The sequence below is a fragment of the Amblyraja radiata genome, chromosome 10 (genome assembly GCF_010909765.2).
Source record: "Amblyraja radiata isolate CabotCenter1 chromosome 10, sAmbRad1.1.pri, whole genome shotgun sequence".
Lineage (NCBI taxonomy): Eukaryota > Metazoa > Chordata > Chondrichthyes > Rajiformes > Rajidae > Amblyraja > Amblyraja radiata.
Window position 1 is genome coordinate 20,550,401 of NC_045965.1, and position 25,458 is coordinate 20,575,858.

Sequence of the window (25,458 nt, forward strand, 5' to 3'; positions counted from 1 at the left end):
CTTTAGACCCTAAATTAGCAGGTCTGTGCAAACCTGGAACCCCTAAACCACCAATTCTACTATTTGGAGGTAATCTATCCAAACAAGTGAAAGAACTTGATGAGGAGGCAAAAACCCTGGGGCTCATCAAAGCAACATTAGCTAAAACCTACTTCGGCCACAAACAGCACCCTTACGCACCCACCAGTCGAACAAGACAAACTGGTGAAAGCTCGAAGGCCAGGTACACCGAACGTCGGTCTTTTTTAGGCCATGGCCCAGACCGGCCTTCGTGGAAGATGCACAAACCCCCAACACCAACCCAACCACAGACCCAGACACCGGCGCCCTAACGTCCACGAAGGATACCGAGAAAGAAGTAAACCTACCACTGTAACCATGGAGGTAGGTGGGTCTGGTTCCTTGTTAGGCGCTCCCCCCTCTGGTGAATGCTATGTACTTACCTTTCTCTGTTTCTCTCCCGAGTGCAGGCCTCGTGGCTGTGAGTCTGGAATCAAGGGGTTAAAGGCTCCTATACCCGATTGGCCAAGCTGCGTCAGGTGACGGGTGACTCATCTGAAGCTTAAATACCAGAGTCTCCCAGGAGTCTCTCTCTTCTTCGTCGACCCTGACTTGTGAGCAGACTGCTGGTGTGAGCTGCGGAAGGCCTGGCCACATGGCATAGAACTTTGTGTACTTTCACCATTACTTGTTAACAAATATTGAATTGGGACGGATAAGGGCTGACCTTAGTGTTTTCGTGTATTTTGTTTCAGAGTTATATCTCTTTAGGCAGGTTTTAGAGTCTCCGGTTCGACGGTCCATCACGTGGCTGGCTGGAGCACTGTTAAATTGTTTGTCAGTCCATCCATATCCCTGACTCGGTTGTTTGAATCAGGTTTGGGTTTTGTGTTCCATTGAATAATTAAAACTATTTTTGAACTTGAACCTGGTTTTTGAATTATGTTACGTGGCTCTGAAGTACCTGCATTCGGGAGTCGTAACAAAGTGGGGGCTCGTCCTAAGCTTTGAGGACCCTAGACGTTTTTGGGGTTTTTTTTGGTAGGCTTCTGGTGACTGAGGAAGTCTGTGTGTGTGAGGGAATTTTTTCTTCCCTGCTTTGAGGCAGTCTGTGTTGTGAGGGAATTTTTTCTTCCCTGTTTGAGGTAGCATTGGTGCCCAGGGTTTAGCTGGTGGTTTGGTGCTACATTTGAAATGGTTTAAAGGGAAGGACTTTATTGAGGCTCCTAGTCGGGAGTTGTTTGATAGATGTACGAAGGAGCATTTGATTTTGCTGGCAGAGAACTATGACGTGCCTATTGACAAGCATTCAAAGAAACAGTCCATTAAATCGGTGTTGTGGGCTGCGTTGGTGGAGGGTGGGGTTTTGCCTGGCTGTGCAGACAGTCCCCCACCTTCTGTTCAGCCTGGTCAGGACATGGAGGCAGTCATTAGGTTGAAGGAGTTAGAGCTGGCAATGAGAGAGGAGGAGACCAAAAGAGCAGAGGAGGAGACCAAAAGAGCAGAGGAGGAGACCAAAAGAGCAGAGTTTCAGCTGCATGGGGCTGAGGAGGAAACCAAGAGGGCAGAGATTAGGCTGCGGGAGAAAGAGTTGGATGCCTCCCGGGTTTCTTCTAGGGAACGGGAGTTTGATATGAGCAAGAACATCCGCCTGGTTCCCCCGTTTAGTGAGAAGGATGTGGACAAGTTTTTCACAGTGTTTGAACGGGTGGCTTTGTCCTTGAAGTGGCCTAGGAACGTGTGAACCTTGCTATTGCAGTGTGTCCTTGTGGGTAAAGCACGGGAGGTGTACTCGTCTTTGTCTGTTGAAAGCAGTCTGGACTATGAGTGTGTGAAGTCTACAGTATTAAGGGCAGTACAGAGCACTACCTAATGGTCTAACATCAGCCCCCAGGCTGTTCACAAAAATTTTGAGACCAGCCCTAGCGTTTCTGCGGAAACAAAAACACATGGTGATGGCATATCTAGACGACATACTTATTGTGGGCAAAACTTTGGAATTGGCTAAACAAACGGTAACAGCCACAAAACAATTATTTGAAAAACTGGGTTTTATCATCCATCCAGTTAAATCTAAATTAACGCCTTCTACCACAATGGATTATCTGGGGTTCACCATTAACTCAGTTCACATGTCAGTGACTTTGCCTAAGGAAAAGGTTACAGCCTTAACAGAGGCTTGCAGTAACCTCATTGACATCAGTAAACCATCCATCAGATTGGTAGCAAGAATAATTGGCAAAATAGTGGCTGCCTTTCCAGCCACACAATTTGGACCTTTACATTATAAAAATTTACAGAGGGCAAAAATACGAGCACTCAAAATTAATGGTGGTCATTTTGACAGACCAATGAAGCTACCAACCGAGGCCATAATGGAACTAAAATGGTGGAAAGATAACATTCGGCATTGTTCCAACCCAATCATTATCAGCAACCCGTCTATGGTACTACAAACTGATGCCAGTGCACTTGGTTGGGGTGCTACCAATTCCATCTCCAGCTGTGGAGGTAGATGGAATGCACAGGAGGCATCATTATTACAAACACTGGGCATAAACTACCTGGAAATGTTGGGTGCATTCCATGGCCTTAAGTCATATTGTTCTGGGTTATATCACCAGCATGTTAGACTACAAATTGACAATACCACCGTGGTAGCATATATCAACCACATGGGTGGAAACAAATCAAATCATGTGACAATCTGGCCAACACAATTTGGCAATGGTGTATCCAGAAAAATATTTGGATATCAGCTACCTACCTACCAGGTAAACTAAATTTAGTGGCAGACACCAGGTCACGCAAATTTAATGAAAACACAGAATGGATGTTGGATAAAAAAGTATTTGCTGATATTGCAGCACGGTATGGAACACCAGATATCGATCTATTCGCATCCAGGCTTAATCACCAGTTATCAAACTATGTTTCATGGGAACCAGACCCTGGGGCAGCGGCGACAGATGCATTTTCGCTGCATTGGGGGAGATTGTTTATTTATGCATTCCCTCCTTTCTGCCTCATCAGTCGGGTATTAAGGAAAATACAGCAAGATTCTGCGTCTGGTATTTTGGTAGTACCCGATTGGCCTACTCAACCATGGTTCCCTGTGATACTGGACATGGTATTAGAACCATGCATCACCATCCGGAATAGACCAAATTTACTGGTTCATCCCGTAACAAGAGAAAGCCACCCATGTCATAACCATATGAACTTATTAATTTGTAGAGTTTAAAAACACCTCTACTGCATCTGGGACTAACGGACCGAACAGTGGACGTTATTTCAGCGGCCCACAGACAGTCCACCAAAAAACAGTACCTGGTGTACATCAGGAAATGGGAAATGTACTGTCACAACAACAACATCAACCACAGATCAATGAACATCCTGTCTGTTCTGGAATTCCTGGCAGGCCTCCATTACGATGAGGGGCTCAGTTATAGTGCCATCAACTGCGCCAGAAGTGCTCTGTCAACATACCTATGGCAAGGAACAGAGCAGCATTCTGTTGCGACACACCCCCTGGTAACTAAACTTATGAGGGGAATTTTTAATGTCAATCCCCCGAGAACCAGGTACTCCCAAATATGGGATGTGAGCATTGTACTGACCATGCTAAGGAACTGGTCTCCAGCTACAGCTCTGTCCCTACAGAAACTGACACTGAAAACAGTCATGCTGATGGCTTTGGTCACGGCACAAAGGGTACAGTCGCTACATAAATTAAGACTGGACAACATTACTTCTTCATCTGGAAACTTAACTTTTCACATCAATGAATTAGTCAAGCAGAACAGACATGGGTCAGCAGGCCTAAAAATAGAATTTAGGGCCTACCCGACAGATGATCGTCTCTGTATAGTAAGACACTTACTATTATATATGGAGTATACAAAAATCAACAGATGCAAAGAAATGGCACTTTTAATCAGCCACACCAACAGGGGGCGCTGACCTGTGCGCGGCTGCCCAGCCAGCAGCTGTCTGTCTTTTCATCTTTTTTTTATTTTTAGTTAATTAAAGTGTTTTTGTTTCTGGAGTTCTAGACTTTTTTATGTGGGGGGTGGGGGGGGGGGGAGGGGGAAACTACCTTTCAGGGTCCCTACCTGGTCGGAGAGGCAGCTTTTCTCTGGGCTGCAGCTTCGACCCGTCCTCGCGGCCTACCAGCGGGCCTGGAGCGGTGTTTCCTGACGGGGACCGCCCAGAACCACGGCTTCGGCAGCGGCACAGCGTTGGAGCGCTATCATGGAGCGGGCGATGCCTTGTCCGGGTCGCCGCGCTGGAGCTCCGGTGAGCTGAAGACCGCCGGGAACAACATCGCGGAGCTGCGGGTCTGAGGAGCGGCCAGCTGCGGGCGGCGGCGCCGAACTGTACACCGGGAGCCTGGGATCTCGCGACGAGATCGCCAGTTGTGGAGCTCCAACCGGCGCGGCCTTGTCGGCTTTGGAAGCCGCGGCCTCCAGTACGGAAGCGGCCGTTCCAGGTGTCCCAAGCCGCTGGGAGGATTCTCCCGACGCCGGAGCACCATCACCCGGCGAGAACGGCCAGGAACATCGGGCCTCCGTAGAGGCAACTGTGGAGGCCTCAATTGGCTCGACTATGGGTGAACTGGGGTTGGGGACTGGACTTTGTGCCTTCCCTCATGGTGGGAGCCATTGTGGGGGGATGTTCTTTATGTTTAAATCTCTTATTAATGTTATGTCTGTATTCTTTCTTTATGTGCTGCATTGGCAAGAAGCATTTCACTACACCTAGGTGTATGTGACCAATAAATAACCTTTGAACCTTTGAACAAACAACCACACAAAAAAGTGACAGTCCAGACCATCTCGAGATGGCTGAAACAGGTCCTAATAAAGGCTGGAGTGGATACTAACATTTTTAAATCTCACTCCACCAGGGCTGCAGCTACATCGGCAGCTATGCAGTTGGATGTTCCGATGGACCAAATCCTCAAGACAGCAGGATGGTCAACGGAGAAAACTTTCCAACAATTTTATCACAAACCAGTAATTAAACCTGGAACGTTTGCAGAGACAATTTTAAGTTCTGTAATATAATTTTACCCCATAAATAGGGGCTATAATTTGGTGTTAATAAATTTATCGTTGATTTCAACGTCGAATTCATGTCTAATAATGTTAATACTATTCTTCCCATAATCATCAAGGCAGATGTGATGCATGGACTAGTTTCCACGGCATGAAATCACAGAGCTTTAAAATCTTCACGTAGTCACTCACGTGACTCCGAAGTAAAATAATAAGATTAAACGAGAACTTACCAGTTCGAAGTTTGATCGTTATTTTATGAGGAGTACGTTGAGGGAATACGTGCCCTCCGCTCCCACCCTTGATCATATACTCAACTGGTATCTTCTTCTCTAATCTTACTATGTTTAGTCATTACAGTTATCTGTGATTTCACACCGCTGCTTTGAAGAATGACACGCATGCGTCCTGGCGGGGTTCTTCACGTATTCCCTCAATGTACTCCTCATAAAATAACGATCAAACTTCGAACTGGTAAGTTCTTGTTTAATCTTACTATTAGTCAGTCAAGGTGCATCTGAAGCAAACAGCACCGTCCGCTCCCAAAAGCAGCAGTTACCAAATGGAATAGTTTGATTTACGCCACACCCTCACATGCATAAATGTGTGGACGCAATAGTTCCTTCGTTGTCACGTCTACCAAGGTGCAGTGAAATTATTTTGCATAGAGGTCAGTGCGATTATTTCCGTACCCAAGTACACTGCCTGGTTAGTACATAATCAGTCCCAAAGGCCTGTTGTAGCCATCGTATCAACAGAAACTTCACGTCCTCTTCTCCCCCCATTCGCACACAAAACGTGTGTGTGTGTGCATAATACAGGACCCAGTGGTAAGCCACGGCTGCGATTGGTATGTGCAGTAACTAACAAGTGTGTCGGAAAAAAAGTGGTCAATATCAGCTTCACCAGGCTGAAGCTTGAGATGCTGCTGGGAGCAGTGGTGTGGCGAAAACGTGGTGGCCGTGACAGCAGGTCACATTCCCCGATCTCTCCCATCATCAACCTCGGGGCCTTCCGATTCCCACCCTTCATTCCCACCCATCGGGAGGGAGCTGTACAGGGATGACATTCTCCCTGACCATAGACTGAAACATTGATTGCAAGGAGCTGGTTGCAACCACAGAGCCCATAGAGAATATTAGTAAACCTTCGTTAAATAACGCGTGGAATAATGCAGTTTAATGGTAATTAGCAGCTACGGTAAAGGTTGGAAGCCAGTGGATGTACAAACAGTCAGACGAGAGCAGGAGAGATTAAGACAGTGTATAATCCATAACACCTTAGTGTACAATTTCATAATATATATTAAATAACAGGGCTGACAGACCTTGGCTGGGAACCTGGGGCTCACCAAAATTGTTCCCAATTGGGCCCCGCACCAACCTAAGGCCGGCCCTGATGAAGGGGCAGGGGTTATCACAGATTTTTGTTTCTCCTATCTCTCTCCCCTAGGCCCACTGCTCACAGACAGTAGATCAGTGGCCAGAATATGTTTGTGACAGTCTGTGTGTCGATAGTGGGGAATCTGGTCTGTGTGGTAGACTGGACTCCACAACCCTTCACATCCACAACTCTTAGCAATTTTCTGCAGTCTTAAGCAGAGATGTTCCAAAACCAAGCGCCATGCAACCAAACAGTATGTTTTCTATGGCGCATGAGTCATTGTAAGAGTCATTGGAGTCATGTCAAATTTCTTCCGTCTTCTGAGGAAGTAGAAGCATTGGTGTGCCTTTTTGGCTGTCACTTCAATATGGTTAGTTCACGACAATCGTTCATAATGTTAATACCAATGAACATGAAGCTCTCAACCATTTTCACTTTGGCACCATTGATGCTGATAGGGGCATGTACTCCACCCTGCTCCCTCGTCCTGCAGACATAGAGGGAGACATTGTTGTCCTGACACCACAGGACTAAGTTCTCTAACTCCTTCCTTTACTCTTTCTCATCATTGTTCATGATCTGGCCCACCATAGTGGTGTCATCTGCGTACATTTAAATGGAATTGGAACCAAATTTGTCCGCACTGTTGTGAGTGTATAGGGAGTATAGTAGAAGACTGAGAACACGTCCTTTTGGGGTACTGGTGTCGAGAGGTAATGTGGAGGAGGTATTGCCAGTGAGACCACCTATCCTCACTGATTGTGGTCTGTGGGTTAAAACGTTATGGACCCAATGGCAGGGGGGGGGGGGGGGGGGGGTGGTGATTCCAAGGTCCAGGCTTTTGGACATGAGTTTGAATGGGATTATGATGTTGAACGCCGAGCTATAGTTGATAAATAAGGTCTAACATAGTAGTCCTTGTTATCCAGGTGTTGCAGAGATGAGTTGAGGGCCAGGTACATGATGTCTGTTGTTGACATCATGTACCCTTATAACAGTAAAGGGTGTTTATGATATATTTATACCAGGCAGTAGGGTTAATGCAGAGTCCTAACTCTGATAATTTTCATCCACACACAGGCATAAGAATTGGGATAATGAATATTGGGGAAAAGTAATTGTATATTTTATTCATTGTAAGATTATTTTGACGTCCCTCAATGAATCTTTGCTTTAAGTAAAAGCATTTTTCTCAACGTTATATTGTCACCCCACCTCGTTAACTTACTAAACTGACAAGGTTTTTGCAGTTGAGTGTTAATATTGACGGTATCTCTCTGAAACCTGGAAGTAAATTCCACTGCACAGTTTCTGTTTATGTTATTTTTATCTATGGGGAAAAGAGTTGCTGCCAAGCCCTGGGGGGTTGGGGTGGAACAGTGAGCCAAGAAGGTGTGGCTGGAGGTTGCCTTCAGTCTGCATCAATGCTAAAAGCAGGTGAATGCCCTCATCAGTTAAAGAAAGATGAGAGCAGGCGCACATTCAACTTCCTGTTGTATGCATTCCCGCAACTACCACAACCTGCCATCTGAAGTCCTGTCAAGCCAGCACATAACTCCTTACAATATCTACCTTCAGCGTTTACCTCTCCATTCATTTGATGCCATTTTCAGGCCACTCATAATTTTATATACCTCAATTATGTCCCCTTTTAACCTCCTCCACTCCAGGGAGCAAAGACCTAGATCCTCCAGTCTCTGCTCATAACCGAATTGTTCCACAGAACATGCAGTGCAGGAATAGGGCCTTCAGCCCACAGTATCTGTGCTGAACGCTATGCCAAGTTAAACTATTCTCCTACTTACATTTGATCCATACTCCTTATGTGCCTATTTGAAAGTCTACTATCTTATCTGCTTCCAACTCCAGCCCTGGCAGCACATTCCAGGCATCTACCACTGTATAAAAAATCTCGACCAGCACTTCTCCTTTAAACTTTCCCCCTCTGATCTTAAAGCTATGCCCTCTAGTTTTTGACATTTCCACCCTGGTAAATAGTTCTGACTGTCTACCATATCTATCCCTGTCGTAACTTTATATACTTCTATCAGGTTCCTCAGCCTCCGACGTTCCGTAAATAATCCAAGTTTGTTCACCCTCTCCTTATAGGTGATACCCTCTAATCCAGACAGCATTCTGGTGAATCTCCTGCACCTTTTCCAAAGCCGTGACATCTGTCCTATTATGGGGCAACCAGAACTGCACACAGTACTGCAAATCTGGCCTAACCAAAGTCCTGTAAAGCTGCACCATGACTTCTTGACTTAATACCCTGACCGATGAAGGCAAGCATACTGCACACCTTCTTTACCACAGTATCTACTTGTGTTCTCACAAGTAGTTTTCAGGGAATCAAGGACTTAGACCTGAAGATCCTGAGAGATATGGTACAAGCTGCCAGAGGAGGTAGTTATGGCAGGTACTACACAACATTTTACCACCCGGGGCGCCACACCATTGGCAGCCCCGCCAACAGTCAGTTTTTTCGTCTTTTTTTAATTTTTAGTATGTGTTAAAAGTTTGTGTAAATGTTCTCCGGTTTGTTTTATATGGGTGGAGGGGTCGGGGTTGAGGGAGGGGGAAACATTTTTCCCAGTTTCTTACCTTGCCGGAGATGCGATTATTTTTCGGATCGCATTCTCCGGTCGCTCTGCGGCCTACCATCGATGGAGCTGGAGGCCTCCTCGGATTGATCTTGGGCCCCACCTTGTGTTTTGTGTGTTCCGTTGCTTTTTATTGTATGACTGACTTGGCAAATGAAATTCCTCATATGTTGCAAAACATACTTGGCTAATAAAGTATTATTGTGATTGTGATTGATTGTGAACAATGAATGACATGCAAAAAAGTAATTATGATAAAGGATGTTTAAGAAGGAACTGCAGATGCTGGCAAATCGAAGGTAGACAAAAATGATGGAGAAACTCAGCAGGTGAGGCAGCATCTATGGAGCGAAGGAAATAGGCAACGTTTCGGGTCGAAACCATTCTTCAGATAAAGGAAACTGGGTGAAAAAGAAAAGCTTGGATGGGGAGAGACGGAGAGAGATGGAATGCCAGGGTTACTGCTCAGTAGTAATGTATCTCTCTATGCGGGTGTTGGTGAAAGAGTATATGGCCACAAATGCTAGCCAATATTGACCAAGAACATCTGAGCTCTCAGTTCCAGGATGAGAGCAGCCCACTTCAGTTGCATAACATAGTTATTTCCTAAACTTATTTCACCGAAAGAATACATAAAATCTTGGCATCCCATATTTAAAAACAAGCTATTCAAGTAACGAATTAAAGGGAGCAAATTATTGACCTGATTAAAATTAGCGATGGTTTGTTTGGAGCTGAATAGATTGTGAAATAATGTTGGCTTTTAATTAGGCAGAGAAGAGAAAAACTCAGCAAATTTAGCTTTCAGGTTATTAGTGAAGATGGAAAAGTTAAATGTTGCATAAAATAAAATAAGTATCCAGGAATCAGGAGAGACATGACTCTCAACATAACCAGGCTTTGAAGAGCAGCAATCACGAAAGAATGCAAGGCTACCTAGCCAAAAACAACTGAATGCAATTAAATTAAAATATTCAAACGATGTACGATTCCATTCAAAGAAAGCATTGAGCAATGTATCCAGTGCAATCCCTAAGGCATGTGGGAAGGATTATGAAAAACATGAAAACAGTTCAGCCAAAAGGTACCTTAAACTAAATTGTATGAAATTGTCATAGAGACAATTTAGATTTTAGTTTAGAGATACAGTGCGGAAACAGGCCCACCAGGTCCATGCCGACCAGCGATCCCTGCACACTGACACTACCTTACACACACTTGGGACAATTTTACAATTATACCAAGCCAATTAACCTACAAACCTGTACATCTTTGGAGTGTGGGAAGATCCCAAAGATCCTGGAGAAAAACCACTAACGTCACAGGGAGAATGTACACATTCCATACAAACAGCACCTGTGGTCCGGATCAAACCCAGGTCTTTGGTGCTGTAAGGCAGCAACACCACCGCTGTGCCACCCTTGTTGAATCCCATCATGGTGATATTTATTTCAATAAGTTTTCTTCAGAACTTATATTTTCAAAATATGGATTGGGTTTCTGAGCAGTAGAGATAAAAAAATTGAAGTGTTCCAAAAACAATTGGATACAATAATTGGCAGATGCAGGATTATAATTCTTCCTGAAGGGATGAACAAAAGTAGGTTGTCTCTTTTCTCACCTATCATCTGTCCGTGTGTGATCCATTTTTGTGTGTTGCAATCACCAAAAGCTGGTTGCAAGACAAGTACAGGAAGGAATTTAAATAGCTAAAGGAATTTGATCTGTAACCCAAGGCATACTGGAGAACACAAGTTAACTGTAGATGCTGGAAATATAAAGATTAGGCAAGAACTGAGATCACTAGATGAAGTACACGTATAAATTATGTGATCCAATTGAATCGCAATGTAGGCTTGACAAGATGAATGATTTACTTCTTCCCTCTGTCCAACATCAGTTTGGATAGTAAGCTTAATGAAGTATCGTGACACATAACATAGGAGGATGATCAAATAATCACATACCTTAAACCACATAAGGTCAATTAGATCAAGGTGGCAGGTAAATTTCTAAGCAGTATCTTTTAGTAGAGCCAAAAGGTATTCGGGAATGAACTCCCAAGTTTAAGATCTAAGCAGTTCCTTCCTACACTGCTTAAAATGAAGGATGCGCAAGAGGCCAGTATTGAAACATGGAACTCTTAGAGGCCAGTTTTGCTGGACCAAGAACCAATGGAGATCAGCAAGCACAAAGGGCAGCAGCAACTCGATGATAACAAATGGATCTTGGAATGTGGTATATTCTGCCAGAAATGTTTAAAATTATTAGAAATTATTGCTACTAGAATGTCTGGGCTCAGGGGAAAGGCAGCTGGTATTGGGAATGCATGGACTTATTAGTGAAAGATTCTACTCCATCATAAGGAAACAAATATGTAACCACAAAAATATGGACTAGATTCCCGTTAGGTTCAGACTGCTCTCATTCTGGGTAATTTATAGTCCATGAACTCTCTGTGTCAGAATACACTTTCACAGGCAGTTTGCAGTGTCAAACTACATCCCTTTAAAATGTAGCTATCTTTGAGAAAATCAAGTCAAGGGGCCCAGAGGTAGTACAGCTTCTGGATAGCACTACGCAGCAGGCAGTGCTGGACCTGTAGGGCTCACAATGTACAGAGCACAGAGACCCTCAGTAGACGAGAAGGATAAATACACGACAGCCAATCAAACAGAGACAATGCACATTGTAGTTCCCATTATGGCAAGGCTGAATTGGGTGAATCAGTCCAGGAAATCAATATACAAAACACACAACTCTTAACAACACCCTTAACGACAGCTATATATAACCCCTACTCAAGTGCTTACAGAGTCATAGTCATACATCGTGGAAACAGGTCCTTCGGCCCAACTTGCCCATGCTGTCCAAGATGCCCATCTACTTTAGTCTCACCTATATCCCTCTAAACCTTTCCTATCCATGTACCTGTCAAAATGTTTTTTGAATGTTATGTAGTATCTTCTTTAACTACCTCCTCTGGCAGCTTGTTCCATATGCACACTACCCTCGATGTGAAGTTTGCCCCTCAGGCTCCAATTAAATCACTCCCCTCCCACCTTAAATTTTGGATACATTTAATCTTCAAATACAAGTGAAATAAACATCATGGCAGAAACATAGGGTTCAAACAAATATTTCAGCTGTTTGCACCCCCCTGCTCAACCACAGACCTTTACTGTTCCTCTTCCTCATGTTTCCAAATTAGGCGGAGACAGTGGGCTGAGGGAGAGCTGGGAAGGGGAGGGGAAAGAAGGGACTACCAGAAATTGGAGAAGTCAATGTTCATAGCGCTGGGGTGTAAACAACCCATGCGAAATATGTGGTGCTGCTCCAATTTACGGTGGGCCTCACTCTAGCCGTGGAGGAGGCCCAGGACAGAAAGGTCAGATTCGGAATGGGAGGGGGAGTTGAAGTGCTGAGCCATCGGGAGATCAGGTTGGTTATTGCGAACCGAGTGGAGGTGTTGGGCGAAGCGATCGCCAAGCCTACGCTTGGTCTCACTGACGTGGAGCAGCTGACACCTAGAGCAGCGGATGCAATAGATGAGGTTGGAGGAGATGAGGTGAATCTCTGGCGCACCTGGAAAGGCTGCTTGGGTTATTGGATGGAGTCGAGGGGGGAGGTAAAGCACCAAGTGTAGCATTTCCTGCGGTTGCAAGGGAAAGTGCCAGGAGAGGTGGTGGTTTGGGTTGGAAGGGACAAATTGACCAGGGAGCTACGGAGGGAGTGGTCTCTGCAGAGCAGCACCTCATATTTTGCTTGGGTAGTTTACACCCCAGTGGCATGAACATTGACTTCTCTAATTTCAGGTAGTCCCTGCTTTCTCCTCCCCTTCCCAGCTCTCCCTCAGCCCACACTCCGCCTCTTCCTTTCTTCTTCCCGCCCTCTCACCCCCACATCAGTCTGAAGACGGGTCTCGACCCAAAATAACGTCTATTTCCTTCGCTCCATAGTTGCTGCCTCACCTGCTGAGTTTCTCCAGCATTTTTGTCTACCTTCGATTTTCCAGCATCTGCAGTTCCTTCTTAAACACTTCCTTCCCAGTGTTGTTTTCAGTGAAGATATAGTACTATTGTAACAATAAAAAGCCATGGCCTTATCTCTCTTTACAATTAAGAGTATTAAGGACATGCGTCTAACGGACTGCAATTTTGAGTATTTTAGCTTAGCAGTTAAGTCACCAAAATTGCATCCTCTGATCAAGACTAGAGACCAGAATTCTAGTCATACCACAGTAGCAATGGAATTTAAATTCAAGTAATTAAAGATATTTGGAACAAATGTTAATACAGTATTAGTAACAATGCTCTGGAAATGACTTGATTATGTCATAAACCCACAGACTCAATTGATGTTGGAGTTAGATTATGTTTCAAAACCATGTCACAGTTCAATAATGATGCTGAACTTGCGTGAAATTGCTAGTGTTCCTGCCTTATTATGTTAATTAATGAAAAAAATACTGCATTCAGTTATAAGCTCTGCAATTCAGGAAAGATATGTTGATCTTGGACTAGATGTAGTGCACATTCACCAAGAAGAAGCAAAGCATTAAATTCTAATGACAGATTGTGTGGAATAGGATTAACGGGTTGTCTGCTACCGCTATTTTAATTGTATCAATGCATTCCCATCCCCCTCTCAAAAATGAGCTCATCTGAAAATGTTTGGTCTTGTGCCTAACTCTCACGAATCCCATGGGCCCACTGTCACCCCTACATTTGTTGACTAACAATGAATCACAATTTCTCTCAGACCTGGCTGAACACTCAGAAATAATTTTGGATCTCTTGTGTCTCCTTGATTTCACTCACTCTGCCACTGGCAACCATGCCATCAATTATCTGAGCTCCATGGTTTGGCGATTCCTTCCTAACCTCTGCCTCTTGCGCCGCTCAAATGCTCATTAAACAATCTCTTTTGTTAATATACTCTAGTGTTTCCTTATATGGCATATTGCCGAACCTTGTTTTCTAATACTCATGTAATACAGTGGGATGTTTTACATATTAAAGTTGTTATATAATTGCAAGTTATTCTTGTATTTGTTCACTTAAAAGGAGATCGAACTGAGGCTTTGTGCTAAAGTAAGGGATATATTAGGAAAGAAATAAAGTAGTTCCTTTGATGGGATGGGACAGGCAAACAGGTTGTAACCTTAAACTTTGCTAAACTGCACAAAAGTCATGAACATCCCAAAATCTGCACATGTTGGAAATCTGAAATAAAAACAGAAACTGCTGGAAACTTTCATGAAATAGAAACAGAGTTAAAATTTCAAGTCAAAGTTCCTTTGTCAGAGCAGGTTCTAAGGAGAGGTCTTTGACCTGAGAGAGTAACTCTGTTTTCTTTTCACATATTTGCTTGAGTGTTTCCAGCATTTTGTGGTTTGCGTGGAATTATGGCAAGAGGCATTACTGCACAAAAATGTGCAATGGAAATCTAGAGCTCTCCGCTGGTGGAAGATGCCAAGGCTTGATCAATTGTAATATGAACACAAATACTGATTCTCTTTTATATATATATATATGGGTATTAAGGATATGGAATTGAGGCGGGAAATAGAACTTACAGCAGATCAACTACAGTATGATCTAATTGAATTGCAGTGCAGGCTTAAAGTTATAAACTGGTGGCCAATGTAATTTCAATAAAAATGGGAATATAGAAACATATGCAAATATTTGATTGATGCAGTATTCTTGGAGGCTTTATCTTTCAGTCCTTTTTATAATCATTTATCCAATCTGTTTAATATATGTCTCATATCTGAGGTCATCCTTAATTAAGTTTGCTGATCTCAGTGGGGAAGACAAATAACCTCAGAACATTTAAATAAGAGGGGAAAAATTAGTAATGGTTTTGCCTCTCGGCTATGATACATTCACCCTATTGGTGTGAATTAGGGGCGGTGCAGTGGCACATTTAGGGTGGCAAAATGATTGCTGCTTTATAGCACTAGGGACACGGGTTCGATCCTGACCACGAGTGCTGTCAGTACAGAGTTTGCACATCTTCCCTGTGACCGTGTGGGTTTTCTCCAGGTGCTCTGGTTTCCTCCCACATTCCAAAGGCATACAGGTTTGTAGGTTGATTGGCATTGGTAAAATTGTAAAATTGTCCTTTGAAACGACAGTTGAGTGTGGAAGACTGAAATGTGCCAGGTTGGAAGGTGAGGTGCCGTTCTCCCTGAGCTTAGCATGAGCTTCATTACAAGAGTATAGGAGCGTCGTCAGCATGGATGCAGGATGGAGAATTGCAGTGATAAGTGGCGAGGTTCAAGGTCACACTTGAACACCGAATGCAGATGTTTTGCAAAGTATTACCTGCATCAGAGGCAGAGCATACCGAATACTAAATTAAAACATGGACAAGGAGGTTTTCGTTTCACCTGAAAAAGTGCCAGTGTTCATGGTTAGTGAGAAGGATGGAGAAAAAAGGGTTGGCATTAAAACTCCGACACTTATACAAGTGGATGCCATTTGCAAGAGAGGGGATGCTGGAGGTGATTGAAGAGTTGAGCAGAATGTCATGGGGGAAACAATTTCTTTAGATTTTTTGAACACGAGCTCCAAGCAAAGAGGTCCTGAAATCAGTGTTAAAGGTCCAGTCTGCACCTTACTTAGTATCATCCGGCGGGGTCACAACAACGGAAGCCTGGATCGCCTCAGCGCAGAGGGAGAACAAGGAGGGAAGAGACAGAGACTTTAAGACTTTTGCCTCCATCACAGTGAGGAGGTGCCTGGTGAACTCACTGTGGTGGATGTTAATTTGTGTTTATTGTGTGTTTTGTTATTTATGTATGACTGCAGGCACGTAATTTCGTTCAGACCGAAAGGTCTGAATGACAATAAAGGAATCTAATCTAATCTAATCTAATCACAGAACATAAATTTAAATGACTTTCTCTTATACTTGAAAGTTTAAGCGGCTTAGATGTTAATATATCAAAATTGCCATTTCATTCTATTTATTTCCCATCACATTAAAACTGAACTTTTCTCTTTACAATCTACAGAAATTGAGCTCCTGGCAAAACGCTATCTGGAAAGAGGGTATTTGGTGCCGGATCATGTAACAACTCACTTGATGCTGGAAAAGCTTAAGTCAATGGGAAAACAGAGCTGGTTACTAGATGGCAAGTGCCTCAGTTCCTTGTATGTTTTAAGCTCTATACTATCACGGTCCCAGGAGTCATTGGGCGATCTGGGTGAAAGGTCAAACAGCAAGGTGTGGGAAACTTTCATAGTTGTAAAGAACGAAAGGTGAATCAGGAAATGGTGACTAGATGATGCAAAGATTGGGTTTCAACAGGTTTTTAAATGAGGAAGGGAGGAAGAACTGGAGGCGAGGCAATCCATAGCTTTAAACTCTGCAGAATTAAATCAGAGTGGAGATACTAAGGCAAATTAATTTCTCTCCTATGTCATTGCAGGGAGGAGAAACATATTGTGTGACTTTCTCTTAGATGCTCCCTTGGGATTGATGGTGAATTGCTTCCACTCATTCTCTGGGGTTCCGATGGGGCAATTGTAGGCTGTGCTGTGGGTGGGACAACAGGTACTGACAAGATAGGTGGAGTGAGCAATGTGGGAGGTGGTGTGCTTTTGCTGCTCTTCATGCCAGGACTCCATGTGTGGTTGATGACTGGAGGTTAGTGCTGGTCCACTGACAATTCTCAATGCCATCCTGAATCTGCATCTTGAATGGTCATGGGCCAGGGAATCCCACGAGTCTGGGGGATATTGTAATTTTTCAAGGAGGCACCCAGTGGCCACAGTGCCTGGACTGCCATGAACATATGATGAGTCTTGATTTCTTTATGAAGGAATGCCAGGACTGTTTGATTGAAAGACTATGAAATAACAACTAAAAACATGAATAAGTTGCTCATGCAGGCTGCACCACACTGTGTATTGACCAAAACCATGCTGCCAAGGATGGAGGTGGAAGCAGATAAAATACTGGCATTTAAGAGACATTTAGATAGGCACATGAACATGCAGGAAATGGAGGAATATGGATCACATGTAGGTGGGGGAGATGAGTTTAACTTGGGATTATTTTCAGCGCAGATGTTATGGGGCAAAGGACCTGTTTCTGTGCTGTACTGTTCTTTGGTTGTAAGAAAATATTGCTTTTATGACCAGTATCTGATTCAGACAGATGTTTAACACATGCTTTCTATTCTCTGGTAAACACCCAAACCAATGCCATTCCAGGCTTCAAATCCTGAAATGATCAGAACATAGCTGAAGTATGTTTTTTTTTCTCTGTTAAACTTTTTTCTGCACATCCTATTTAGACTATTGGCTTCAAATAGGATTTACTTTTTGTGAGGACAGTTTATTTGAGAATGGGATGTAACAGCAAGTTTGACCTGTAGCTTCTTCTTATCAAATATCCATACAGCCAGTTCAGCAACAATTGTTGGATAGTCATAAAAGAAGTAGTAACTTATTTCTCCTACTTCAAGAAAACTAAAACCATTTGTAAATCATGCACGTGTAATGGCAATTTCTTAAAATCCTAACAAGGCCATAATGATAAAAGTTGGGTCCTAACTTGGACATTTTACCGAGTCCTGCACCAGATAGTGAACCTTAGCTGTGATCTAGATTTCATGCAATGTTCAAGTTCAAGTTCAAGTTCAAGTGAGTTTATTGTCATGTGTCCCTGTATAGGACAATGAAATTCTTGCTTTGCTTAAGCACACAGAAAATAGTAGGCATTTACTACAAAACAGATAAATGTGTCCATATACCATGATATAAATATATACACACATGAATAAATAAACTGGGTGGTTGCTAATAATCAGAGTTTTGTCCGAGCCAGGTTTAATAGCCTGATGGCTATTGTTGTTTTCTATTTTAGATTCTCTGACCAATTCTTATTCTTATCCTTGTATTCTCCAGCCTAAGATCAGTCATTAAAATTACTGTCAGCATGAAAAAGTGCTGTACCTTAAAAAAAGATTGTATACTGTACTTGACTAAACACAAATACTGGTGTAACTCAGCAGGTCAGATTACCCCAGCACTTTGTGTTTTACTTGAGATTCCAGCATCTGCGATACCTTTTGTCACCATACTGAATTGATTCATGCATTGCAGTGCATTCAGAGCAGCAATAACTATGTTGCAATTAGAACGGAATAATACAGGTATGCACTATGATATCTGTGCTGACCATGGTGCCAAATTAAACTAATCCTATCCTCCTGCACATAGTTTTTATTCTTCCATTCCCTGCCTGTTCATGTGTCATATGCTTCTTAAATGTTACTATCATTTCTGCTTCTACCACCTCTCCAGGCAGTATGTTGCAGGTACCGACCACCTTGTAATTCTCCTTTGAACATTCTCCCTCTCACCTCAAAGCTATGCCCTGTGGTATTTGACATTTCCACCTAGGGTAAAAACTCTGACTACTGTATATATGTCACTCATAATTTTATATACCTCTATTATGTTGTCTCTCAGCCTCTGACTCTCCAGGAAAAACAATCCATGTTTATCCAACTTCTCCTTATAGATAACCACTTAATCTAAGCAAAATCCTGGTGAACCTCTTATGATCCCTTCTCAAAAGCCTCCACATCTTTCCTGGAGTGTGGTGAACAGAACAGTGCACAATATTCCAAATGTGGCCTAATCAAAGTTTTAAGCAGCTGTGACATGACTTGCCAATTTCCACACTCAATGCCCTCACCAATGAAGCCAAGTATGCCGTATGCCATCACTGTGCTGCCACTTTCAGGGAGCTATGGATCTGCACTCCTAGATCTCTCGGTACATTAATGCTCCAAAGGATCCTACATTTTACTGTATACTTTCCTCTTACATTTGACCTCCCAAAGTGCAACATTTCATACTTGCCCACATTAAACCCCATCAATTTTCCCACCCAAATTTCCAAATGATCTATATCCTGTTGTGTCCTTTGACAACCTTCGTCAATATTCACAGCTCCACAACGTTTTGGCTTGTCTGCAAACTTACAAATTAATCCACTAACATTTTAGTACAAATTATCTATATATATATATCTATATATCTCAAAAAGGTTCCAGCAATGATCTCTGCTGAACAGTACTAGTCACAGACCTCCAATCAGAATAATACCTCTTTACCACTGTCTTCCATGGCCAAGCCAGTTTTTAATTTAATCTACCAACTCACTGATCCTGAATCATCTGGATGGATCTATCATGAGGGACCTTGTCAAATGTCAAATTCCATGCATACAACTTCCACTTTCCTACCATTATCAATCATCTTCGACACCTCACAAAACTCAATCAAGTACTTAAGACATGATACCCTCTCACAAAATCATGCTGACCATTTCTAATAGTTCCATGCTTTTCCAAATGTGAGTAAATCAATAGACAATAGACAATAGACAATAGGTGCAGGAGTAGGCCATTCGGCCCTTCGAGCCAGCGCTGCCATTCAATGTGATCATGGCTGATCATCCACAATCAGTACCTCGTTCCTGCCTTCTCCCCATATCTCCTGACTCCGCTATCTTTAAGAGCCCTACCTAGCTCTCTCTTGAAAGTATCCAGAGAACCGGCCCTGGGAATCTTGGACTTAATGCTCTTGGGATAGGGAGGATAACGATTAATTGAGAGAAATGGAGATGATCAATAATAGGATTGGGCTTGACTGCATCGTAACATGTTACATAACAATTTGTCGACCGCATGCCGCTAACAGCTGCAAAGGATTCTTACATGATGTGAAGCAAAGCGGACGATCCCAGCATCACGGGGTGGAAGGGGAGTAGCTGCATTCCCTGGAAACCGTTATGTGAAAACGTGTCATCTGCAATGTGTATGAAAATGGCAGATCAAAAATATGTTTATAGTGATTTATTTGCAGTTTTTTTCTCACACACACTCCCAAGAGAGCAAATTTGATTTCATAACTCAAATGTTTGGGTAGTGATTTGTGAATTCTGAAGGGTGAATTTCCATTACCAGAATGGACATAACCTGGGGATCTGGACTAAGCCAGTATGGGTGATTTACATTTAATGGTATGAAGCTAATTGAACATGTACATCGATTTTATTACAATCATATCAATAATACATTAATTAATTAATTAATATGAATTAATATATTATTTTATTCCAATAATTATAATAATAAGAGGCAGTCATACATGAGAAATGTTCAGAATTTATTTTAATGATTAGAGTCATGCATTTAAATAAATAAATGTTGTGACTTATGTATTATTCTGACGTTTAGAGGAATAGCTCCTCCTGCTGGTTTTACTGGTAAATCATTGGCTGCTAATGTGATCCTTTACTGCTCCGAGTCTAGGTTTCCCTCATACGCTAGCTCAGGCAGAGGCACTTAACGGCATCTATCAGCTTGATCTTGTCATTCACTTGAATGTCCCATTTGAAACATTGAAGGAGAGACTTCGCGCGAGATGGGTTCATCTGTCCAGCGGAAGAGTATACAATATGACATTCAATCCTCCACTTTTGCATGTGAGTACTGAACAAGCATTTTAGCTCAAGATGCAGAAACCTGCTTTGAAAACTAATAAATGGAGAAAATGTTGTCGCATTCATCGAATTATACCTGAGGATATATATTGAAATATACGAACTGAAACTGACAGATCTTTGAAACACAAAATGCTGGAGTAAAGCTGCGGGACAGGCAGCATCTCTGGAGAGAAGGAATGGGTGACGTTTTGGGTCATCACCCATTGCTTCTATCCAGAGATGCTGCCCATCCTGCAGAGTTACTCCAGCAATTTGTGTCTGTCTTTGGTGTAAACCAGCATCTGCAGTTCCTTCCTACACAGATCTTTCAACTTAATCAGACCCTGATCTATTATTAACTAAATAATTGGCAAAATACTGATAATGTAAAGATTATTAAACTGAATGGTTGCAGTTAAGTTTTGCTGTGTCACTGTGATGGGGTGGGCCTCAAAGACCCAGGAAAGTTGGATAAAAATGGAGACATTGATTTCACACTTAAAGAATGGCTGTATTGGCTTATAAATTCAAAAGTGGTCGAAACAAAACACTGGACCTGCCCTTTCACTTTAAGAGACTACTTGGAATGGCAAAGCTCAAGAAACAGAAGTAATATTAAATAGATGAACGTTAGTCTTGAGTTTGAGTTTAGCTTATTACAGAGCACAGTGAAAGGCTTTTAAATTCTAACCAGTCTGCAGAAAGACAATACATAATTACAATCACATCATCCACAACATACAGATACATGATAAAAAGAATAAAGTGAATAACATTTAGTACAAGATAAAACAAGTAAAGTCCGGTCAAAAATAGTCTGAGGGTCTCCAATGAGGTAGATAGATTAGAACTGCTCTCTTGCAGAAAAAGGAAACATTTATTTTTTAATGTTAGGGATGTGTTGAAGTTTGATTTGGCCATTTTCATTATGTGCTGATCTTCTTTAAGAACCAATCTTTAAAATCTTGTTCCAAAAGATCCTTTTTAAAAATCAGGTTAATTATGTGTTTAATTGGACTTTAATTAAGATAAAACAATAATGTTTTTTCAGAGTATAACCAATATAAATGACTGATAATATTTACTCCAATATCTGACCAGGTTCAATGCTTAGACAAATAAATAAAGGCTGATTTAAACTTAAAAATGAATGTCTCTCTTTTGTCTGTCACTACTGTTTTCCTACTATCGCTATTGTTGTCTCTTTTAAGAAACAGTCTTGCCATTGATCTATTTACTGTGTATACCATGTTTTGCTATGATTTTGTTCTTTATTACAATGTAAATGATATTTGTTTCTGCATGCAGGGTATTGATGATATCACTGGCGATATTTTAATCCAGCGTGACGATGATAAACTGGAAGTGGTTGCATTTAGACTGCGTCAATACAAAGATATTACAAAGCCAGTTATCGATTTGTACAGGTTAGCCATACAAAACTTGACTATTTTCTGAAACCTCTCATGTAGTAAATCATCTGAGGTGCCTCACAGTGCAAGATGAAATTTGAATAGAGCTTGGGCAAAAGTTAAGGATGGGAGATGCAGTAGATTCATTGGACACTTTAGTCGGAGGGAAAATCTTAAAGCAAGATCAGATGGTTTCAGATTATTTATCTTGATTTGATTAAAGAGATATAACATTTTTACAATTTATAATATCCTTGTTACCTTTGTTGGCTGTGGTGGCTTTTTAAATGTAAGACTATTTATTGGTTTTAACTGTGATTAATAAAAGTAATTGATCGATCCCACGCCACTTCCATATTTAGCTTCATCATTTGGTAAAGGCTGAAATGATTCAAATTTGGGACAAGGAGCAGCACAATGGTGCAGCAGTAGAGTTGCTGTCGTATAAAGCGAGAGATCTGGGTTTGATCTTGGTTACGGGTGTTGTCTGTTTGTCGTTTGTATGTTCTTCCTGTGACTGTGTGGTGCTCTGGTTTCCTCCCACATTGTAAAGACATGCGGGTTTGTTAACTGGCTTCTGTAAATTGTCCCTAGTGTGTAGGATAGAACTAGTGTACGAGTGATCACTGGTGGGCGTGGTGGGCCGAAGGGCCTATTTCCACATTGTATCTTTAAACTGAACTTAATTAAATTATGAAAGGAGAAAAAAGAGAGATCATTTTTTCCAGCAGGGATGTTTGTGATAAGGAGATACTATAAATTTACTATTGAAAATGAGCAAGAAAAGTTTTGAAGAAATTAGTTTTGGGATCATGGAATGCTTTACCATAAGAGATAGTTAAGATATGGACCACTGCATGTACTGACATTAGTTTTCCTTGGGTGATCAATTCTGACAAGAATGGATTTATTATCCAACCTTTGTTCACAGGTGGAGATGTGTTCTCCACAAACCATTGTGGCCCTCGTGATAATGTTACTTTCATTATTATGTAGGTGGGGCCATCTGAGAAAGCAAATATAAATGATCAGCAGTATCTCTAAGTTATTTTTGTGTATGACTTGACTTGTCCCTACTGCAGTCACAATGCACTGGGGGTGATGAGAGTGGAAAGGAGTCAAATAACAGAGGTATTATTCCAATAAGGTAACATTTTGGATGTTACCAAGCTTCATCAGTGAGGTCTGCACCAATCAAGGTTCTCTTATTCTTCCTTCTTGAAACGTGTAGATGACAGAGTGGCCGTGAGGAATCAGAAAGTAAGCCACAACACATCAGTTTCCAAATCCTATTCATCTCTTGATCTATTTGATAAGGTTTAATACTGGGTCAATGCTGATGGTGAGGAGAGTAGGTGACGGTGCTTCTGTGGTAAACCAGTAGAGAACATATGGACAGACGAAGGAGGAGCATCAGGCTACTCAGTCCTCAGGCCATCTCTGCCATCAATAAGTGTAAGATTGTAAGCTCATCTCCACATTCATGCCTACCTGTAGCAAGCTTTTCCCATCGATTTTCATTTTTGCTTTTCCTTAAAAATATTCAAAAGCTCTACATGCGTCATCCTATCAGGAAGGTAGTTTCAAACATTAACATCCCCTGAGAGAAAATAATTTGCCTCTTTTCTGTTTTAAGTAGGCAACACGATTTTTAAACAGTTCGCTAATTCAAGATTCTCCATTGAGGAGAAAAACCTTTGCATCCCATCCTATCAAGACCCTTCAAGATCTTGTATTTCAATCAATGACCCTCTCATCCACACTAACTCTAACTGATAGAAGCTTAGCCTGACAAACTTTTCAGATATTTGTCTGGTAATCCTTATCCGTCCCTTGTCCATAAATAAGCAAACCAATGATCAACACAATCCTCCAGGTGTTACACACCCGTGACCTGTGTGAGGCATTTAGTTGGTTAACTTTCCTTCATATTGTTCCATTATAGTTAGTTGACAACTGAAGTTCAGAGCAGAAATATTCCCTACTACTTAGCAACCCGACTGTTTGAACTGCTTCATTTTAAGGCTGACATGAACAGAGCTGAATTCTGAAATTGTTACAGGAAAGCCCCTATATAGACCTTGTGACATAGTGAAGAATATTCCTGAAACAACAGGAGATGGTTAAGGAACTCCTCCAAGGATCATTTTTATCTCTGTTGTGTTTGATATGACTCCAGGTTCTGACATAGTGAAGAATATCCGGTGACTCCCTTGATTTTAATTTTATAAAGTTACCTTATTCTGGAGGACAAATTTGGGGTTAGGGGGATTTTATTAATTTAGCTCGCCCACAATTAACACGGAGTGGTGGTCCCATACCATAACCTTTGGGCTGCTGTTCACATTAAAGAGAGAAGTCCATATGGGTAGTCCCGGAAGTGAGCGACTTGCTTCCACTCTGGTTTTGTGAGAATTAGTTTAGTTTCGAGATACAGAGCGGGAACAGACCCTTCACCCCACCTGTCGACCAGCGGCCTTCGCACATTAACACGAACCTACACTCACTAGGGATAATTTACATTTATACCAAGCCAATTAACCTACAAACCTGTACGTATTTGGAGTTTGGGAGGAAATCGAATATCTCGGAAAAACCCACGGAGAGAACGTACAAACTCCGTACAGACAGCATCTGTAGATGGGATCGAACCCGGGTGTCTGGCACTGCAAGTGCTGTAAGGCAGCAACTCTATTGGTGCGCCACCATGCCGCCCCTAAGGACATTTTGGGAATCAATGTCCTGATAAGGACATTGTGGGAATCACAGACTCTTCCACAGATGGGACAGCAGGTGGCTGACGGATTAAGTGGTGTAGTACTTGGGCCATTTAAATAGGGCTTCTCTGTGTTCTTGATGCAAAATCTCGAGGTGCTCAATTTTCTCCCATATATTCCTCCCCTTTTGTGATTAATGGCTTAAGGTTCCAGGCATCACCAGGATGTTGTATTTTTCCAGAGTTTTTGAACACATCATAGAATCTTTCCTATGTCGGCTTGGTAACTTCATCCAGTGACAGAGCTTAGAATAGGGTGTCTGGGAAGAATGGTGTTGGGCATTTGAGAAACATGGGCTGTCCACTAGAATCGAGTGAGTGTAACCAGCGTTCAGGGCTACAGACATTGGTCAGGGAGAGGGTGCTGCCATTGGTTCACTTATCTTTCCAGATGAATTTGCAGAGAAGGTCATATCTTTCCAGTTCCTTAAGCACCTGCTCTAAGTAGCCCAATTTTCAGAAGCTTCTTCACACTGAGAGTCAGGGGATAGGGAAACCAGATGTATGAAAAGGTACAGAACTGATCAGAGCCAGCACTGATGACCAAAGAGCCCACAATGGTCCATTGTTGGCAGTGGAGGAGGTGATAACGAGGGGATACGAACAGTAATACTAGCAGGACAATGAGGGTGGGGGTGAGACGGGGAGAGAGGGAATGCAAAGGTTATTTGAAATTAGAGATCAAAATTCGTACTGCTGGGTTG

At 42.2% G+C, this 25,458-nt stretch overlaps 1 protein-coding gene across 1 annotated transcript in view; it reads left to right on the forward strand.

Annotated features, from left to right (window-relative positions):
- The window catches only part of ak4 (adenylate kinase 4), a 46,783-nt gene that overhangs the window by 3,822 nt on the left and 17,503 nt on the right, over positions 1 to 25,458 (forward strand). The window contains exons 3-5 of the mRNA XM_033028298.1: positions 16,074 to 16,193; positions 20,394 to 20,566; positions 21,875 to 21,993. Coding sequence (XP_032884189.1) covers positions 16,074 to 16,193; positions 20,394 to 20,566; positions 21,875 to 21,993 — 412 coding nt within the window. The remainder of the gene's footprint in view (positions 1 to 16,073; positions 16,194 to 20,393; positions 20,567 to 21,874; positions 21,994 to 25,458) is intronic.